We start from the raw sequence: 22,101 nt of genomic DNA, 5'->3' as shown, positions 1-22,101 counted from the left end.
CCGAGAGATTGCACCGTAGCTGGGGTCACTTCCTCGCCTAGCATCCCGGCCCCCTTTTACTCCAGTATCCTGCGTTAATGTTCTTTTCCCGCATTAAATGGTCACCAATGCAAGTGGCTGGGGGGCGGGGGGGGGACGGTCGAGGGGCGCCCCGGACCCTGCGGAGTGGAGGGTTTTGTCTGCGGATGCAACCAATTAAGCGTGCGGCCGGCGCTCGCAGAGCTGCGCGCGGCGCCCAAGGCGGGGGGGTTTTGTTCGCTGCAATTTCCAAGCCTCAGCTGGCGGGGTTGGAGCGAGACTTGACTATTGAGTACATTTAAACTCCACTTCCCGGGGCTTTAAAACTTCTCATTCGTTCCTTATTCTTAACCGGCTTCTCTGTGGGCACGTAGCCCGATTAGAAAAGAATCCTGCAGTCCCAAAGATGCCCGAGAGCAAGGTGGAAAAAAAAAAAAAATCGAACGATGTTTGCTTGCCAGTGCCTTTTAGAAAAGCGGAGAGGGTTGTACCTATTTGAAATCATCAAAGGAAACAAGCCAATCTAGAGGCTCCTGAGTTTTCCCGCTCAGTGCAAGCGACACTTTGGACCGCTTTCGGATCCTGTTTTACACCTCCCAGGAAGTCTCTGCCCTACCTCCGGGTTTCCCACCAGCCATGCAACTTTCTCTAACTCTAATTAGATCCCTCGCTCAAAAAAACCAAAAAAAAAAAAAAAAAAACCCGAAAGAAAATTTAATGGAATTTGTAGGTGATTGGAAGTTTTACCTTTGAGTTAAGGCAGAGTTCACAAAAGAAAGAAAGAAAAAAAAATGTGTCTGTGATCTGTTTGCTGTGAATGTACCCACTGGTGCTAGTCTCCTTTGGAAGCTTGTAAGAAACTTTCCCCAGATTATCTAAACAGGATGCAGATTTTCATTGAGAAGTTTCATGCTTTTTAATTAGCCCTCATTTAATCACCGAATCTGAATGAAATGTGAATAGATGATTCACGGGGTAAATATTTCGGAGCTGAAATATTAATCATCACATTTTTTTAAACCACTTGGGTATTTACTATTTGGCATACAAACCATTTGAAGTTTCGCTAAACCTGGTGATTGTTTTAATTTCTCCTCCCCGGATACTTCCATTCCTCTTCACTTTTCCCCCTTTTTGTTTTTCTTCCAGTCCACCCTCCTAAGAATTTTCTCAAAATAAGTTTTTAAATAAAACATGTTTATTTTTATAATAAGATTCTTAACTGCAGACCATGCCCATCTCACCAAAAGGAAATGGAGAATTGAAGTAATTATCTAGATAATTCAAGCAAAACCTCCCTCCCTCAGATTTACCATAATTATTTAGAAATTTTAAGGGAGGATAGAACTATTTTGAGCTGAAGAACTTGGATAATTGCTCTAGTATCTCACTCGGAATGTGTTGATTGATTTCTGATCTACCGGCAGGTATACAGAGATGATTAAAGGCCACCTTTTCAATATGGAAGATTGTTGAAATACCTACAGTGCTAGCTTCACATTTCTGTCGTTTGAAAAGCTAGTGTATTGGATAGTGGTATTCCTATATAATGTTGATTATTTCTATGAATTCCCCAATACATAGCCATATGTAAACTTTATGCCTTAAAATATATGACTTTCTGAAATATGCAACCTTTTCAGACGGTGCTACTATTTTAGAATTGGACTAGAATCTAGTTTTCAGATACAAGATAGTTTCCTCTTTGAACCCTTGGATGAAAAGTCTAGGTTTTTTTCTCCCATTCTGTAAATCGTGTAGGGTCATCCTCCATCTGTGCTTGAACTGAATGTGTTGCAATAGCTCTGTTGAGCAGCGCAGGCAGAAATACAGCTAAAGCGTCGGGGTCAGTTCTTTCAGAAGGTCGTGCTACAACGGCATTTTTTTTTTTCCCTCCCCTCCACAATTAGGAGCCAACCTGTGAGCCCTCTCCTAAGAGACCCAGGGGACGACCTAAAGGCAGCAAAAACAAGAGTCCCTCTAAAGCAGCGCAAAAGGTGAGAATTCTCAGAAAAGCCCATCCAACTTCATCCGTGACTGCAGGCACCTCCCTGGTATTTTCCTCTTCAGAATCCACATCCAAGGATTTGTCCCAGCTGAGTAACCCAAGATGCATTCCTATATTTAATATTATTTAGATGGGAGTTGACTCATTTTTTTTCTAAGTGATGCTTAGCATAAAAGGTTCTTGAAGTTACTTACAATGTTGTTTTTAAAGGAACCAAATAACCAAATAGAATGAAGAAAGTGGGGGTGGTGAAAGGAGGAGGGTGGGGGTGGGGGTGGTGAATGTTACATTTAACATTTGCACCAGTGGTGAAATAGTTTAAAACAAATCAAACCATACATTTTACCAGGTAGTGAAGTTTTTGCAATTTCTTCTGAAAGAGAGAAATAGAGATTAATTTGCTTTGTACTTATTTACATGACTAATGCACACCAAGTCCCCCTATTAAAGTTAAGTATTTTGCCAAGTAGATGATAATTAGAAGTAAATCCAATTATGGGATACTGGAACAAATTTCATGAATTTTACAGCTTGAAATGTGATGACAGAGTGTGCCGTTTGTTGTATAATAAACCTGCATATAGTATATCAAATATATAAACCTGCAAATATAGCATATCATAATATGAAGAAACCTTTCATCATGTGCGATTCTCTGAATTTGACAATAAGTTTTCAAAACAAATATTTAACTCATTTAATGTATATTTTGGGGCATGATAGAACTCAGTCAAGTTTAACATTCAGTGTTTTTCTTAATACATTTTAAATTGCAATTTTAAAATAACTTCCTAGTGGTTTTGAGTTGGCAAACAGAAAATGTCATCTGGTAGATACATATATAAAGAAGTAAAGGTGAATATAAAAGTAATTGTTTGACTTTACAAATAAACCAAGAAGAGTTTGCATTTTATTTGAAGGTTTGTGTACTAGTTGAAAACAAAGATTTAAAAATTAGAATCAAAATTTGATACATCTTTTCAGTAGATTTGAATATACCATGTATATTCAAAAAGAACTATATACTCGTCTTTTGGGAATTAATGTTTTGTGTGTTTTTTCTTTGACTGGGCAGTAACCACAGTATACGTGATGGTTTCCAGTGTTGTATACTGCCATAGCAACGAGAGATACATATAAAGTTATGTAGGAAGTAACTATGGGCTTTCTGTTTTATTTTAATAGTTCTGAGCGCAGAGTTGAAGGGCAAATTTCTCAGTTATTTAAATTTAACCATGTTTTAGACTTTAGTTTTAATTGTGATCCACATTTAACCAATAGTCTTTAATGTGGCTCTAAATTACCTTGTTATTCAAAAGTGACAATGTATAATCTGGTGTTCTTAATATGAAAATTTCTATTTGTTCTCTTTTACCTGGTTTATAAATTAACCAAAAGGCACTAATTTTATTGCTTCTTCTAATAATTATTAGCATCTACTCTATGTTGTATAAGTGTGGAATTTGCCTAACTAGATTTTGCTCTCATGAGATGACAAAGGAATATTTTGATAAGTAGATAACAGACATTTAAACTATGATGTCATCATTTGGAAAGATACATCATTATTATATCTCTTAGGAAGAAATCCTTAAAGTGCATCATAACTGTGATGTCATATTCGGAAAGATGCATCATTATTATATCTCTTAGGAAGAAATCCTTAAAGCGCATCATAAATAAATTATTTAAAATTTAATACAAAAAGGAAAATGAATCTTTCAGATCTTACTGTAATAGAGTTTTTTGATTAAGTAAATAAATAGTCCCATCACCTTCTCTTTATTTAAAAAAGTTTTTAAAAAGTCATCACTAATGAATAGCATTTTTATTAACAAAAGGAAAACTAAGACTTGGGCATAATTTACCACCCTCAAAGCAAAATAGCAGAAAAGTTGATCTGTTTCCAAGAAAGGTTGGATTTATTGTCAGTAACTTTAGTGGTAGGCATTTATAAATGATCAAAGTAGGTTGCTCATCTTTCTGTATATACATCTATTAGTACATTATACAATTTCCAAAACATAAGTAGGGTTTCTTTTTCCAAAAGAAGTTCTTTTCTGAAATCTTTCATTCTTCCAGACATGATTACTTTACATATTTTTGTTATTAAATGATCTCTTCTAATAAATGTGAATACATACATTTTCCCATAACATGACTGTTATTTTTCTTCAGTTTTATAAATTACGCTTCATTTGGAGAAGATAATACTTTGCAAAGTAATGAATGACATTGATGAATCGTTCATGGCATGTATAAACCTAAGGTATTTTCACTTTCAAGTTAGTATTTATTGAATAAGCTACTATGCCATATAAATGTGATTATCAAACATATCAAATATGTATTGTATTCAAAGAAAGCATATGGTAGAATATTCAACTGCAAATCATTTTAGAAAAAGTGATATTGCTCATAACATTAAGATAAAACACTGCTAGACTGAGTAGAGTGGACATGAGGAGTCTTCTGTGATTAATAAATTGGGTATTTTCTTGCACAGCCAACTCATCACAATGAAAAATATATTTTAAAAACTGGTAAGTACATGAGAGAAAAGAACTCTAGAGGAGAAGCCTGAGGATGTGTGCATTTAAAATTCTTGCTGCATATAGTTTGCTTCTCTACTTACAAAGTTTGTATTTGGACAAACTCAGCAACTGGCCTTGGGACATTTGAAAACAAAACTGCTTGTTAGAAAATTAACAGTGTGAAACTTGACAATACATGACTACCTACTAAATTAGCCCTTTAATTTCAGGCCACATTGAATAGAAAGTTGATTTATATAATGTGTAAAATGAATTTATAAAAACACAACTTGTTTTGTTTGGAACTTACAGAAGATCAGATAATTATTCTTTAATCTACTTATATTCCATTAGAACTAATTCCCACAGATGATAGTTGTGTAACGATTCTGGTCTTTCCTGAGAACTCCAATCTGAGTGTTCAAAATTTTCCCCTGAAATGGTTTTATATTGTTACCTTAATAAAAGAAATCAGAACTTAATATTTTCTTGAATAAAATAATCTGAGAGAGAGATAGGAAGGAAGGAAGGGAGGGAGGGAGGGTAAGGGAAGGAAAGGAAAGAAAAAGGCAGGTATGGTAGTATACTCTGGTAATCCCAGTACTTGGGATTTTGAGACAGGAGGATTGCAGGTTCTAGGACAGCCTCAGCAAGTAGTGAGCCTCTCAGTGAGACTCTGTTTCAAAATAAAAATAACAAAACAAAACAAAAAAATAAAACAGTGTTCGGGGTGTAGCTTAGAGGTAGAATGCCCCTGAATTCAATCCTTAGTACAAAAACAAAACAAAACAAAAAACAGGAAGAAAAAAAAGGAAGAAAGAGAGATAGTATATGAGTATTTTTATCCTTTTCTAATTTTTTTAGTTTGAGGCACACTTATCACTAGTTGTCCCTCCCTGCCTCCCCTATTTTGGAGATACTGGAAATCAACCCCAGGGTCTCACACATGCTAGCAAGTGCCCTATCACTGAGTCCCCCAGAACCATGGTTCTCTCTTAATTTCTTTTTTTATTTTGTTTTGTTTCCCCTATCATGATTGTTCTAGTTAGAAATACTTTGAATCTCCACATTTCTCATGTTTGGATAGAAAGAAGATATAATCTCCTTTATGTTTTGAGTTTTGTTGTTCCATTATAATCCTGAGAAAACCGGGGAGGCTGTCACTAGTTCTTCCATGGTTAAGGTCACAAGTCAAATTCATCTTTAGGTTTCAAGCCAGTTCTCACTCAAGTACTTCTAGGAAAAAAAAGCATTTTTCTGCGGTTGAGTTAAAGTTTTTTTGTTCTTTTGTTTTTTGTTGGTACTGGGGGTGGAACCCAGAGGCTTTCTACCTCCGAGCTATACTCCCAGACCTATTTTATATTTTATTATTTGGAAACAGGGTCTCACTAAGTAGTCGAGCGCCTCACTAAGTAGCTGAGGCTGGCTTCGAACCTGTGCAATCCTCCTGTCTCAGCCTCCCAACCGCGGGGATTACAAGCGTGCACCACCACGCCCGACTGAGTTAAAGTTTAATTGAAGGAAAATGAATATAAAAATAGATCTCAGGTGTGAGATACCTACTTCATAATAGCATGGCATGGATCTTCTTGATTTTCCTTTTAATGTCAGGTGTAATGGCTGGATCTGGAAAGCAGAGCGCAGAAAATATTGTGTAGGTAAAAGACCTATACTTCAAGTAATCAGTCGATCAGAATACACATTTAATTTTCATCTTTAACTTGTTATAAGAAGAAAAGCTTATACTAATATGGTACTATGAAAGACTGATTCACACTCTTTCTGATCATCTCCATTTCTAGGAACGTGATTTTATAAATTACTACTAATACTAATCATAATCAGATTTGTGTGTGTGTGTGTTCAATCCCAGTGGGATTGAATGCAAAGGCATTCTACATCCAAGCTATACCCCCAGCCCAATTTTATTTTTATTATGAAACAAATTCTCTCTAGGTTGATAAGACTCTCACTACCTGCTGAGGTTGTCCTCCAACCAGTGACCCTCCTGTCTCAGCCTCCCAAGAACTGGGATTACAAATGTGTGCCACCATGCCTGGCTCAATTAGATATTTTAAGAAGAGAGAGTTTGGGTTTTGCTCGTCATTTCACATGAGTTTTGAAGCAGTGATGCTGCTTGAGAACAGGATTTTCTTTAGAGTATAGTAGGTCCTTTCAATAGAATAATCAAAGGCATGGTTGTTAGAAAGTCAGGGAAAGTTGGGAATTGTCATATAATCCAACCTGTGGTTCCTGCAGCACTATCAGGATTTAGTTTGATTCCTCTGTGCAAGTAAATTCTATCATGGGATTCAAGGTTCCATCTAAATATACAAATGAATTTAGGCAGGTCGTAATTAAATAAAGCCCAGCTAGTGTCTCCATTATCTTGATATTTTAGGATGACTTAAACAATTGAATCTTTTTTTTTTTTTTTTTTTTACTTCTCTTTGCCAGGGAGGACAAGACCTTGCTTAATGCATTCATAAATTCAGTCTGGCAATGCCTTTGAATCATCTAGATTATGATCCAAATATGGGAGATTCAGATTCATTGGAATTATTTTATGTAGTCACGTTTTGTCCGGGGGCCCATAGTTTTAATTCTCTGGAAACTATCATCCTTTTACAGTCTTTCATCAAAAACTCCTTATTTCTTTGGCTGACCTACATCCCTGGTTCATTTTTATCTCCAGGTCTCAACAGATCATTTTGCTAAGGAGATTCAGTATACCAGATTGACATTCCTGTGCATTTTGGTTCTTTCTTGAGGACAGATGGATGGCAAAGAGCATTTTATGCCGGGCGTGGTGGCGCACGCTTGTAATCCCCGCGCTTGGGAGGCAGAGACAGGAGGATCGCGCAGGTTCGAAGCCAGCCACGCGCGCTGGCTTAGGAGACCCTGTTTCCAAATAAAAATGTAAAAATAGGTCTGGGAGTGTAGCCCGGAGGTAGAAGGGCTTCCAGGATCCCCAGTACCACCAAAAAAAAAAAAAAAAAAAAAAAGAGCATTTTATGCCAATTAAAGGGAGTCTTTGTTTTTTTTTTAACTTTTGGACTGGGGATTGAACCCGGGGCAGTGCACTTGCTTTGCCACTGAGCTACATCCCAGCCCCATTTTAGGCCAGTTAAATCATTCCAACCTGTCTTGTCACGTTAGGTGATTTTTGCAGCTTCCAGAGCTCATCTTAGAACCACACAGCTTGGCACAAGGGTGGAAACTGAATTTTGTTGTCCTATATGCTGAAGTTTTTAGTCATAACCCTTTGTTCTGCCAGAAAATGAATGGAGAGATGACTGTGTTTTAGGCTATTGCTTGATTCTTGAATTGCTTTAGGATGCTGAGCTATTTTGATGGCACAGTCTATTGGACTTAGTGAGGAGTAGTGCAGTCATTCTCTCTTCTTTAGGATAATGGAGGAAACGGTTTGCTCAGAAGGTAAGTAACCCTTAAGCTGGGCCTGTTGGTGCATGCTGGTAATCCTAGTATTTGGGAGGCTGAGACAGGAGGATTACAGTTCGAGGTGAGCCTCAGTTACTTAGTGAGGCCCTCCACAACTTAGTGAGACCTTGTTTCAAAAATAAAGAACAAAAAAATAAGGCTGGGGATACTGGAGGTAGAATGCCCCTGGGTTCTATCCCCACTACTGAAAAAAAATAAAAAAAGAAGATAACCCTTATAAACTCTTGTATCATCATGATTGAGTAGAAGGAAGATTCAGAGCAGGAGAGTTTGAAACTTTGAAAATGATAACTTTGCAGCCATTTGGGCCTTGGCTTTAAGTTAGTATATGTGAAGACCATAGTGTGCAAAGTAGTGACATGGGCAATGAAAGAGTCTCGTGGTGAAGTAAATATAAACCACTACAAGGAAGGATGGCATTCACTTGTGTACTCCCTGCAAAATATATTGTAAGAGAATATTGCAGCAACTTCTCAAGAACAAAATGGCTGTCCTTACGCCTGGAAAACCCACAGAGCTGGATTATCAAAAAGGTAAAATGAGAATTTACTCAATGCTTAGTCTGGTTGATTATTTCAGTTGATTGCTCATTCACTTATGCTGTTTTTTTTTTTTTTTTTAAGAGCAGTTTAAAAAAATCAAATGTGATTTTCTAGACTTTGGTGAGTTAGTTCCATATACTCTTAGATCCAAGCAGATCTTAACTCTAAAAAAAAAAAGCAAAATGTATGAAAACAAAATAAGGTTATCATCACAGTTAAATATTTTTTGTAGCTCTCTCTTTTTTTCTGTTCAGATGCACGGATGGTTTGGGGTAGGAGAGTTTTAGATTTATTGTATATGTATGCATCACAACATATATAAAACTATGACAAGAGCATTTAGAATTGTAGAAAACTTAATAACTAAACAATGCTAAAGTGAGAAATGAATTGTACTCTTGGTTCGTAATCACTGCTCTCGTTCATGGTTTTGTAGAAATCTTGAAAATGTTTTACTTTTACCTACTTGATTTTTCACCTTACCAAGTTTCCTTTTGTTCTTTAATTTGCCCATAGCAATTTTAACTGATATGAGACTGTATCCTCTAAGAACAGACCCCTCTAGTGCCTTGACATCAGATGGGGAGGGGTTTCCATTTCACTACTTAGAAATGTGGGCCGGTCACTTAAATCCTCCATGAAGTAGGAAAAGGGAAATAATGAGTGCCCTGCTTAGGTTAAAATTACGCTCTGAAAATCACAGTGGAGACTTACGGAATTGTTAGGTATTCTTTGTAAGTGCAGCATTTTAAAATAAGAGAGAATAGGAAATTACATTCGAGTATCTACCAAATGGCATAGCTTTGTCAGGTACCTTACATGTTTATACTAGCTTCTCTAATTCTTTGTGTTAGTAATTGTGGTCTTTATTCCACAAATGAGAAAACTGGTTCAAAGTCATAAACTATGACATGTCTAATATTCAGCTCTAGTAAATGATAGTACCTGAGTTTGAATGTAACTCTAATTCTAGAGCTTAGACTGTTTCTGCCACAGGGTACTGTCAAATAAATACTTGCTGCAAAGTAGAGTTCAAGTGATCTCCAGTGACCTGAAATGTAGGATGGAATTTAGGTTTCAAGAAACTTTTGGAGAGCTGCTCTCTACAAGCTTATAAAGGGGTTAGAGATGTGTGCCTTCTGCTACTGATAACCTCAGACTTCTGGCCCCCAAATAAACCATGGGCTATGAATTTAGAAATTAGAGAATCTGGAAATTTTCTTGTTTGCTACATGAGAGAGCTACAAAAAATGATTTCTAAAGTTTTATCAAGCTCCAGAATTTTGATGGTAAGAAGAAAGTAAGACATACATAAACGCCAGTCTCTCCCTTTTCTTTACCCACCCACTTCCCCTTTTCTTTATCTCTTCTATAAATATGTATACCTCTTGTATACCAGGTATTATTTTCAAATTTAGTGGAGATATTTACTAGATAAATTTTTTTTCTTAATTACTTTTTTCTTGAAAAAAAAAAAGTAGAGCATATTTAAGAGCCTAGAGTACCAGATATTCTCGGAGAAAGGAGAAATACATTTCCTGATTAACATTCCTCATGAACTTGCTTATAAACATTATGAAATTAAGTATATAGTTCTGAATCTAAACTTTAAAAAGGAAATAAAAAACTTAAGTGAAGATAAGCAATAAAGAAATAGCACTTTTAACAAGATAAGATAGTTGTGAATACTAGCATAATAATGCTGGCAATAAACTGAAATTTTTGTTTTTACAATGTAGAATTCCTACTGTCTCCCTTTTTTCTCTGGTTTACATAAGCAGTAACTACTTAGAACTAGTCATGTATCAATTATACGTGGGTTTGTAGTATAGAACCAAATTTGATTCTGGCTCAGAGAGTCAAATATCCACTGTACACTATTGCATATGTTGACATATTACAACAAAACAAGTCCCTTGAATGTTTTGTCTTTTTTGAAAACCAATATCCTGAAAAGCATTAAACACAGGAAAACAATGTGAATGCCAATATTTTCCAGTGTATAAAACTCCTGGATCTATGCTGGTTTACAAACTCAAATTCTAACTTGTTTTGCAGCATTTGTGGAGTCTGAATGATTAAATAATGTGGGTTTAAAGAACAATGAAAACCTCCCAAATCGAGGGCAGACAGCACAGCTAATGTGTTTCTTCTAGATGTAGTCTCAGAAGAGGGTTTCGGTTTACATATAACAGTGGCCTGTGCAGCCAAGGAATAGGTTTGCTTTTAACAAGTCTGAGTGATAGTCATGATATTTTGCCCCTTAGTTAATGGTATGAATTTTATTTCTCAATAGGCTTTTTGTAAATGGGATGCTCATTTCAAAGTCATCTTTGCAGGGCTCCCTCTCTCTGAGAGATTTTTCTCTGAAATGCAGCGAAACCTTTTTAGAAGAAAAACCCTCTCTTTAGTAGATTTCAGATATACCTGGATCACATCATGATTCCTGAAAAAAAACAACCCTACAGAAAAGCCCGGTGGAGCATCGTTAGCTTTGAGGTCAAGAACTGCCTCCCCTCAGCCCCACCGACTACTCTCATTTCCATTAAATAGGATTTCTATCTTCCATGTTGGTGTAATTTACTACTGGGTAAACAGTGTGATCTTACTGTTGGTCCCATAGATTACATCAGGTGCTGCTTCTGTACCAGGGAATTCTGTACTCATATAACTCACTATGCACTAGCTAAAGGGCTTCTTAAAAGCTCTCTTCCAAAGGTGACAAATGGGTGTAATGGAGTATTTGCATCGACTGAAACTTCTGTGAGATTGGGACAAGACTTGAAGGAAAACTTCTGCCTCTAAAGATTTCCCTCTTGTTAAGAGTGAAATACTATTTTTTTGAGCAATACGTTTATGATGGGCACTTCCAAGTACCTCGATGTCTCCTCTCGGGATATATTATCTCCATTTTACAGATGAAACCAAATTAAGGCTTCTCAAAATGATACACCTAAAGTGGCAGAGCAGGGATTTGAATCTAAGCAAGCTTGCCAACCTAGAGTCTGTGTCTCAGGACCGCCTTTCTCCATGAGACCTCACTCAGAGAGGCAGTGTGATTTCCTGGGTATTCCTAGCTCTCACTTAATTTAACTCATGCCCTGAGGACTGAAGGTAAGACAATGCCACTTACCCTGACAAGAAATGATTTCTTCATGGAATCCAGAGAGCCCAAGTTGGAGCTCCTAAGGACCTAAAGGCCCAGATAGAGCTCCTAAAGGCCAACAGTTTTCCTTTATTCGGGAAAATGAGCTAAATTAGTAGCAATTTTTAGTTTCTAAAATTATTTTCCCCAGTAGCAGATGCTTGTGTACTACAGAGATGTAGCATTGATAAGAAGATAGGAGTATAGTCTTTGGAGCCAAACAGAACGAATTCAAATCCCAGATCCATCACTTCCCCTCTTTGTGTACAACCTTGAGCAAGTTACTCGCCTAACCTATTGAAAACTAGGTGCTCATCTGCAAGTAAGGCTGCTTTAAGGATTAAAGGAACTATATAATTGGTTTAGCTCAGTGCCTGAGCATTTTAAATGCTCAGTAAATGTGAGCTACCATTACAGTCACATAGACTTTGGATTAACTGATGGGTCTGCTGGATAGTTGCCAGGTATCTATACCTGTCTGTATATCAACTATGATGTATATCCATCTATTTTTATTAGGCAGATTGGAGAGAGAAAGAGGAAGGTTTCATGTGGCAATGTAGACAGTTATAACATCTAATTTTAGTATAACTACTGGCTCCTGACCCAGATAACAAAGTAAATGGAAAACAAGTTACCTATATGTTTGTGTTGAGAGCCTTAGTATGATTCTCCTACTCAAAACAGTATGTTCCAAGTTTTCTTTGTCCTGAAAAGCATAAACACATGTTTTTATAGAAGGTAGATGTGGTGTATATTTATGTGTTGGCGTATTGGTGTGCTTGGGGATGGGAAAAGGAGTGACAAAATGAAGAAAAGGCTAATTATTTTATAAATGTTAAAATTAGAATCAAAATGGAAAAAATAAGTGTGATAATAAAAAATCATCAGTGAAATAAAGTAATGGAACAAACTCTTCAAGACAGTTGGAAATGTATTTGTGTCTGGTTTGTGTTGAGTGTGGGATTATTGTTACTGTCTTTTAAATTATTTAACAATCTATATATTTAATTATTATTTTTAGGCATCCATAGTTTCCATCTCAAGGACAAACACTGATGATGTTTTTATCAGCTTTTATCCCCTCTCTATATATACTTTTGGTGAACTGATTGACAAGTGATTGTTTTTGGCAAGGAACAGGAAGTAATCCTGTAGAAGTGGGCAGATGTTTATTATTTTGAATTAGAATGCTTATGTAATCTTTTTTAACATTTAGACTTGCTTTTAACTAGCAATACAGGTAGCAGTACTTTATAAATTTAACAATATGTCAGTAGTCATTTTTGTAACTTTGATTGTGGCACAGGAGGGAAATCTTGATCATTTAAGGAACATTTGTTTTCTAAAATACTGATTTATGTAATTATGGGATGGGGGAAATAAAAACAACGTAGATTCTACCAAAGCATTTTCATGAGTTTCAGAAGAGGTCATGCCAGGGGAGTCTTAGATGGTGAGGGTTGTATAGATTCATCTTTACAACATGCAGTGAAAAACTGGGAAGAAGAATCTACTGGGAAAAAAAAAAAATACAGAAGATGAACCTTAAAGGAGATGGAGGTTGTTAAAACAATCTGGATACCTCATCTACAATCCAGAACATTCTTAAAATGCGTCTCTTGGTGCAGCAGTTATAAATAATGCCAGGTAGGAAACTACATGACTTCCTTTTTCATTTTGCAGAAAGCAGAAGCCACTGGAGAAAAACGGCCACGAGGCAGACCTAGGAAATGGGTGAGTGACAAGATATATTTTCTGTTCCTTTATTGTAAAAAAAAAAAAAAATCTGCCCACTTTAAATACAAAATGAAAAGAAAATAGTTGTATTTCGTGGATTACATACATTTCTAAATTCTTGTTTGATGAATCTTTGAAAGGGTTAAGGCGAGGACAGATGATGACTTCTTACTGTCAGACTTCAGGGATTTACCCCAAACACTTGACTTTCCTGAAGGTGACTCCTTTTTCTATCTCTTAATGCACATCAAAGGAGTTTGCAAGCCTCCTTCACTGGAAGTAACAATGGGGTGACTTGTTCCCTGGGTTGAGGTATTATGAAACCTTGAAAGTTGATTACAAATGGTGATAAAATAGAACAAAATTATGTCATTTGCAGGAAAGTGGATGGAACTAGAGAATATTGTGTTAAGCAAGATTAGCCAATCTCAGAAAGTGAAGAGTTAGATGTTTTTTCTCCTATGTAGAACAGAGAGTGAGAAATTGGAAAACAGAAGGGATTTCAGACAGAGGAAGAGGAACTCCAGTGGAGCTATGGAGGGAGCTAGGGATGGAGGGTGGGGTGGAGGGGGCCTTGATAAAGGAAGCAACTCGATTAGTGTACCTACATATACACAACTTTCAATGCCAATCTCAGTAACAAGTATGAGGGAAGGGAGTGGGATGGAACGCGGGGTGTGCATGTATGTCCCTATCACTCTGAACCTCATTTTAATGTATAATTACAATGCACCAATAAAATTATATTTAAAAATTCAAATGAAATATGTATTAGATAGCTTTTTCTTGGTTTTCTCCATGGTTTGTTTTGAACGCATCTCATTTTCTAGGTGGGGTGTGTGTGTGTGTGTGTGTGTGTGTGTGTGTGTGCGCGTGTGAGCGCGTTTCACCTTGCCCTTGTTAGGAAACGAGAGCTTAATTTCCAGTTCTTTTGTTTTGTTTAGTAGTCGTTCTCTACCTATAGATGTTAGACTTGCATCCATGCAAGTGCGCTGGGCCTCACAGGCACACAAAGCTTCTGAAATCTGAATCCAGAAACTCCATGGTTGCTGAAGAGCTTTGCTCATTTTGCTACCTGAACCTGCTCCTTGTTTTTTTTTTGTTGTTTTTTTTTTAATGTTACTGGGAATTGAACCCAGGGGGGTTCTACCTCGCAGCCACACTTCTAACCCTATTTTATTTTTTATTTTGAAAAAGAGTCTCACGAAGTTGCTGAGGCTGATCTTGAGCTTGCGATCCTCCTGTCACAGCCTCCAAAGTCCTGGGATTGCAGGCGCAGCCTCCCGCCCTGCTCCGTTTGTTGCTACTTTACCCATATTCTTCTGGCCCATTTTCTCACTGACAGAGAGAACAAGTCTTCAAATGAAATAAAACCATTTCTCAACATGGGTGCAGGCATCCTCTGTGCCCACTATTATTTGAGATGAGTTCTTTGGCTTTCTTTGCCCTCTTCCCTGGTTTATTCTTCGTGCTCCAACTTTTTCAAGTTTCTTGGATTATATTTTCCTGTTAGTTTGCCACTCCTTCCTCCTCTTCAGCTCTGTATTACTTTCTATTTATACTTTGGTGTTGCCTTTCATTTAATTTATTCATCTTGGGTTTTTTTCTTTCTTTTTCTCTGCTCCACATGTGTTGGGATTAGATTTCTTAGCACAGAGAAAGGGGATGATCTTTAGATTAAAAACATCTCAGTGTTACAGTGTAACCCTAAAGTAAGGTTTTCAATCAGTAAAAGGAATTCTCGCCAAACTTACCATGTGGTGATTATTCAACTTACCCTGATTACCTTCCACTGTGAGGGAACTCACTATCTCTTAAGGTTGACTCTTGCTTCCCGGAAAGCTCAGAACATTAGAAAATCTTCCGTCTGACTCCCTGTCACCCTGCCCACTGTCTCTGGCTTCTCCCCTGGGAGAATTCGGAGTCCTCGTCCTCACTTTCACTCAGGATAGCTCTTCAAATATTTGTGGAAAATAAAGACAAACCCTTTGTTCTGTTTTTCTGGTTTGAGTATCTCCAGTCCTTCCATTTTTTTTTTCCTTTCCCATAGAGGAACATCCTTGTTATTCTTTTCTGAGAACAGTTGTTTTTCAATCTTTTGAAATAGGACACTAAGAAGTAAGTATCATATTCCAGGTATGGATTCCGTAACCAGCAGGTTTATCATCTCGCTTGTTGTACATATGGTTCCAGTTATCTGTTGCTGCTTAATCAACTGCCCTCAAACTTAATAAAGAAACAACTATTTTATTACGCTCATGGATTCTTTGGGTCAGGAATATGGACAGAGAAGACAGAAAGTGTTGACTCCGCTTGTGGGATGACTGCTACCCGAGGTCTGGAATTTGAAGGCTTTTTCACTTACAAGTGTGAAGCTTCGATTGTTCAGATGTTTGGGCACGACTGGGAGCGTCCACTGGACTGTGAGCCTGAGGCCTCTCCAGCTTGCTATCCTCAGGAGAGTCAGCCTTATCTATATTCAGGGTTTCTGGAGTTCTGATAATCAAGGAGAAACTACAAGGCCTTTTATGACTTAGAAGTTCTATTTCCATTGTATTATAGTGAGCACACTGTGGACTGAGTTGATAATGGCAAACATCAAACAGAGATCTGTGATTCTGTAAGGATCAGAACATCCAAATTAAAAAAATATATATAAAATAGGTCTGGGAGTGTAGCCCGGAGGTAGAAGGGTTTCCAGGAACCTCATTACCACCAAAACATCCAAATTAAAAAATATATATAAAATAGGTCTGGGAGTGTAGCCCGGAGGTAGAAGGGTTTCCAGGAACCTCATTACCACCAAAACAAACAAACAAAAAACTCTGAACATATATAACATCCCACTGAATTTATCTTTGAGAAAGACCTGTATAATCTTTCCTTTTTTTTTTTTTTTTTTGGAAGTGTACTGGGGATTGAACCTGGGGCTATTGTAACCTTTGAGCTACATGTCCAACCCTTTTTTTATTGTTTGTTTTGAAACAGAGTCTCACTAGGTCGCTGAGAAGCTTGCACTGTTGTTGAGGCTGGCCTCGAACCTGTGAGCCTCCTGTCTCATTCTCCCAAGTACTGAGATTTATGTATGTGCTACTATACCTGGCCTATAAAATCTTTTTAATACCTGATATTGTGGACAGTAGATGAGCTCTTTCAAGCCATAGGATGACTGTGGCCAAACTAAACCAAAATAAATTGTAAGCAAATGCAGTGAAAGCTAACTAGTCAAATACCCTCCACCAAGTGGGCCTCTTAATGCTCTGCGTTTTATTTCTTTTATCTTTGGCTAAACCATAATGTTCTCTGATTAGCCTGCAAAGGTTGTGGCCATGTCACTTTCTTCTTAGAATTCTCCCATAGCTCCAAAGTTCGCCTCTGAATTAATTACCATCCGCCCTAGTACTTCTAAAGTCTTTCAGTTTACACCCAACTACCTTTATGGTTGTACTTTCCACCACTCGACCTCAAACAGCTGATGTTTCTACAAGCTGGTGTAAAACATGCAGCAAAATTAAGTGGTCTCTTGTTTTCTTACTGACGTTCTTGCTTATTTGGTGGAACCGGGGTTCCAGGCATCTGATCTTCATGCTGGGTAAATAGCCCATTGGAGCTGGGCGTGGTGGCGCACGCCTGTAATCCCAGCCTTCCGAAGGCTGAGACCGGAGGATCGTGGTTCGCGGCCAGCCTCTGCAACTTAGTGAGACCCTGTTTCAAATTAAAGAATAAAAAATAGGGCAGGGGGTGTAGCTCGGAGGTTGAATGACCCTGGGTTCCATCCTCAGACCCACCGAAAAAAAAAAAAAGAAAAAAAAAAAAAAAGAAAGTAGCCCATTGGCTACATCTACCACAGAGACTTTTGGCTTTCTGAGAAGAACTGGGGTATCCTCATTGACTCTCCTGGTTTCTAATTTTTACTGGCTGTGAGAATGGAAAGTTTTGGGTGGTGAGTTGTTATAAGTCCTGATTTGGTCCCCAAAGAGAAGTTGTTCTTTTTGGAAGAGGAAATAAAAGGAAATTGCATATTTTTTCTAGACAACGTGTTTCCTCTTTGCTTGTATATCTTCTGTTGGTAGAATTTGTAGAGCCGTTCACAGCAAAGCATTCTGTTCAATGGCATTCTTTGCTGGATAACTTGTACTGAAGGAATAAATCATTGCACTTTCCATAGGAAATGGGTCTATAACTCACAGTAAGTTCAACTCTTTCCAATGGTGTTATTCACTGATTTCCTTGAGTTATAGTTTTGAGCTGACTAGACTTATTAGATACATGATCTTGAATCCAAACTGTTCTCCTTTTATTCTTTTTCTTTTCTTTTCTTTTTTTTTTTTTTTTGCGGGTCTGGGGATAGAACCCAGAGGCATTTGACCTCCAAGCCACACCCCCTGCCCTATTTTTTATTCTTTATTTTGAAACCGGGTCTCACTGAGTTGCAGAGGGTCTCATTAAGTAGCTGAGGCTGTCCGCGAACCATGATCCTCCAGGTCTCAGCCTCCCGAATGCTGGGATTACAAGCATGCGCCACCATGCCCGGCTCTCCTTTTATTCTTGTGGGTTGTTTTGTATTAAAGGTTTTTAGCTTTTAAAAATATGTCTTGTAAGTCTTTTAGATTCATGTAACAGGCTTGGAAAAAATATCTACATCATAACCTGCTCATCTGATGTAATTGGGAAGAGCAGCTGGAAGTGTAATAAAAAGACGATTAACAAGCCGGGCGTGGTGGTGCACGATTGTAATCCCAGAATATGGGAGGCTGAGACAGGAGGATCTGGGTTTGCAGACAGCCTCAGCTACTTAGTGAGGCTCTCTGCAAATTAGTGAGACCCTATTTCAAAATAAAGAGTAAAAAACAGGTCTAGGAGTGTAGCTCAGAGATATAATGCCCCTGAGTTTCATCCCCAGTACCACAAAAAAAGAAAGAAGAAAAGAGAGAAAGAAAGAAAGACGATTAACAAATGAGTGTGGTGTCACATGCCTGTAATCCCTTCACATGGGAGACTGAGGCAGGAGGATCACAGTATCAAGGAACCATTGTAATGAGATTTTCAGCAATTTAATAAGACCCTGTTTCAAAATAAAAAGTGAAAGGGTTGGGGGTGCAGTTCAGAGGTAGAATGTCCCTGGGTATAGCCAGGCCAGGTGGTACAAGCTTGTAATTCCAGTTCTTGGGAGTCTGAGACAGGAGGATCTGTGGCTAGCCTCAGCCACCTCCTGAGGCTCTCCACAACTTAGACCCTGTTTCAAAATAAAACATTAACAAATAAAGCTGGGGGCATAGCTTAGAGGTAGAACACCCCTGTGTTTAATCCTCAGTACCAATAAAATGTCCCTGGGTTCAACCCCCAGTATTACAAACAAAGAAACAAACAAATATGATTAACCAAAAATATGTAGGTCTAAGAGAGAAATTTGAGTATCAGTCTTGCTTTTGGAGGGGAGGGAGCGTGGGCTACGGCAGTGATCCAGGGAGCATGTTACCTAGATTGGGTTAAGAGCACTTTCACTGTTTGCTTTTGTCTCCTTACCCCCATTTGGATTAGATTTCAGACCTATTATTTTGATAAGGTAATGTGGATTTTCACTCTGTGTGTGTGTGTGTGTGTGTGTGTGTGTGTGTGTGTGTGTGCACGCAAGAAGTAAGAGGTAAATAAAGGAGAGAGAAATGAAGCTGTATCTTTCACACTGATAATCACATATAGAGGGAGTGGTTTCATATGCCTTGGGCTCAAATTTTGACCCACCATGTGGCTAAATGTGTAATCTTGACCTTTTCAAGGTTCAGTACCTCACCTGTAAAAAATGCATTTTATATAGAGTTCTCAAGAGCATTAAAAGAGAGAATGGACGCCAAGAACTTAGTAAAGGGCAAGACATGTAGTGCTCTGTGAGTATTAGAAATTAGGATTGGCCGGGTGTGGTGGCGCACACTTGTAATCCCAGCATTCCGGAAGCTGAGACAGGAGGATCGCGGTTCGTGGACAGCCTCAGCTACTTAGTGAAGCCCTTTGTAACTCAGTGAGACCCTGTTTCAAGAATATAAAGTAGGGCTGGGAGTGTAGCTTGTAGGTAGAATACCAGAATACCCCTGGGTTCCATTCCCAGTACTACAAAAAGAAAGAAAGAAAGAAAGAAAGAAAGAAAGAAAGAAAGAAAGAAAGAAAGAAAGAAAGAAAGAAAGAAACTAGGATTGATTATACCCTATACTATTGATTCTACCGGTATACGTATACCATATACCTGATATCAGCTGCAGCCTAAAACTCTCATTACCTATAGCCACCAGCAATTGCACTTGAAGTGAAGTAGTGATGTGTCCAACTAGCCAAGTTCCCTTCGTGATATCATTAGGCCTTTATTATATCTGTGCTGAATACTATCACATTTAAGAATTCCTCATAAATGATACCAAAGTACATTTTTAAGTCTATTTGCATAAGAGGAAATTTTTAATTTGGAGCCATTCTTCTAATAGGAGAGGTTTGGTGCTAATTGCTGTTTAGTTTGAAAAGCAGTATTTCTGCTGTTAGCCTCAATGTGTACAAATAAAGATGAGCTGGTTCTCAGAGCCTCTGTAGAATTCCATTAGCTAGTCCTTCTGTCCATTGCACTTACGTTCTGTTTACATTTCTCAGCTTTTGCCGAGGAAAGGAGCTCATCAAATAACTAGTCTGGTGGTGGAAAATATTTGGAGAAAGTTTTAGAGTGGGGCTAATGCTCTAGAATACAATGAGATAATAAAGATGTTACCTTCATCCTTGAAATGTTCCATCTAGATGTTGTTTAGTGAAGGAACTAAAGCTGGATAAAAAGAAGCAAGGACCAGATAACAAAGAACAAATTAGTGAGAACAAGCTGTGCTTTTAGGTGTTTTCATGAGAAAGAAAATTAACCACAGAAGGAAAATACTCCCTAATATGAATTAATTTTTTTTTAATTTTTGATACTGTGGATTGAACCCAGGGGTATTCTACTTTTGAGTTACACCACCAGCCCTTTTTACTTTTTCTTTTTTCTTTTTTGAAACAGAGTCTCATTAAGTTGAACATCTCACTGGCCTTGAACCTGAGATCCTCCTTGTCACACTGTCTCAGCCTCGCAAGTACTGGGATATAGGTATGCACCAACACTTGGCTGAATTAAAGGTCTTTTATTTTTTTATTTTTTATTTTTTTGGTGGTACCGGGGTTCCTGGAAGCCCTTCTACCTCTGGGCTACACTCCCAGACCTATTTTTTATTTTTGGAAACAGGATCTCTTAAGCCAGCATGGCTGGCTTTGAACCAGTGCGATCCTCCTGTCTCTGCCTCCCAAGTGCGTGGATTACAAGCGTGCGCCACCACGCCTGCCAAAGGTCTTTTAAAAGAAAAAAAATATTTAGAGATCATGTGGTTGACATAGAAATTGTCCCAAGAACCAGATACTGAAGCTTAACTTTAGTTGGTCACTAGAAAGGTATTAACAATCCCAGCTGTTTTTTTGGGAGTCGGTGGGGGTCTGTTGATGCTCTTCATCTGGTAATGGGGTGTGTGGTATGATAAAATATGCATTTGTATTCTACCTCTTTTTGGAAGAAACAGTTATGTATCTTTTGTTAAAGAACTTGTGATACACAGGTAAGTGATGTAATTGCATTTGTTAGTCTAACCTATTATGCTTTTAGAGAGTTAACGAGGGCTTTTTGTTTACCTTTGTGGGAATCTTAAAATTTAAGTGATGATTTGAAGATCAAATAGGAGCAGCTAAATCAGAATAAAACCTACTGTAACTATACTGATTAAAATTCTGATTTTCTTTTAAAGATCTCAAGCATTTGAGAACCTGAAATCTAATTTAAAGTTAAAGCATTAGGTTTTCGTTTCCATTACTTTTCCTCTCCAGATGTTTGTTACTTTTTATTTTTTAATTATAATTTTTTTGTGGTACTGAAGATTGAACTCAGGAGCATTGTATCTCTGAGCTACATCCACAGGTATTTTTTATTTTTATTTATTTATTTATTTAGAAACAGAGTTTCTTTAGGTTGCTAAGAGTTTTGCAATGGAAGGTTGTCATCTGTAATCCTATTTTTGGAAGGCTGAGACAGGAGGATTGCAATTTCAAAGACAGCCACGCCTGGCTTTTTACTTTTTAAAGAATGTTTAGCTATTTGTAACTTAACACTTGCCTTGTTTAAACTGAAATATAACATCAATGCTAAGAAAGAAATAGCCAGTAATGAAGACTGCAGATAATGTAACTTTGTAATGGAGTCAGTGGAAAAAATACCATTGATATTTACATAAAAACTGCTTGCTATCTGGGCATTATGGCACATATCTATAATCCTATCACTTGAGAAGCCAAGACAGGAGGATTGTAGCTTCCTCAGCCCTCTGCAACTTAATGAGACTGTTTCAAAATAAAAAATAAAACAGGACTGGAGGTGTAGCTCAGGGTATTGTAGAGGCAGAATGCCCTGGGTTCAACTCCCAGTAACACACACACACACACACACACACACACACACACACACACACACACCTGCTTGCTAATTGAATGTCTGAAGGTGAATTTCTTTAAAAACTTGTAATATACTTTATAAAATGGAAGATGCCCTTTTTAAAGCTCATGGATTTTAAAAACAAATGCTCAGTAATTAAAATATAAATTTTA

General features: G+C 37.7%; 1 protein-coding gene across 2 annotated transcripts in view; it reads left to right on the top strand.

Annotated features, from left to right (window-relative positions):
• The window catches only part of HMGA2 (high mobility group AT-hook 2), a gene marked incomplete at both ends in the record, with an annotated part of 137,757 nt that overhangs the window by 722 nt on the left and 114,934 nt on the right, over positions 1-22,101 (top strand). For both annotated transcript variants that reach the window (XM_080705083.1, XM_080705082.1), the window contains 2 exons: positions 1,929-2,015; positions 13,396-13,446. In XM_080705083.1, the coding sequence (XP_080561209.1) occupies positions 1,929-2,015; positions 13,396-13,446 (138 nt within the window). The remainder of the gene's footprint in view (positions 1-1,928; positions 2,016-13,395; positions 13,447-22,101) is intronic.

Source organism: Muscardinus avellanarius (assembly GCF_963383645.1).
Source record: "Muscardinus avellanarius genome assembly, chromosome: 11".
Taxonomy (NCBI): Eukaryota; Metazoa; Chordata; class Mammalia; order Rodentia; family Gliridae; genus Muscardinus; species Muscardinus avellanarius.
This window is presented reverse-complemented; position numbering and strand designations above follow the sequence as displayed.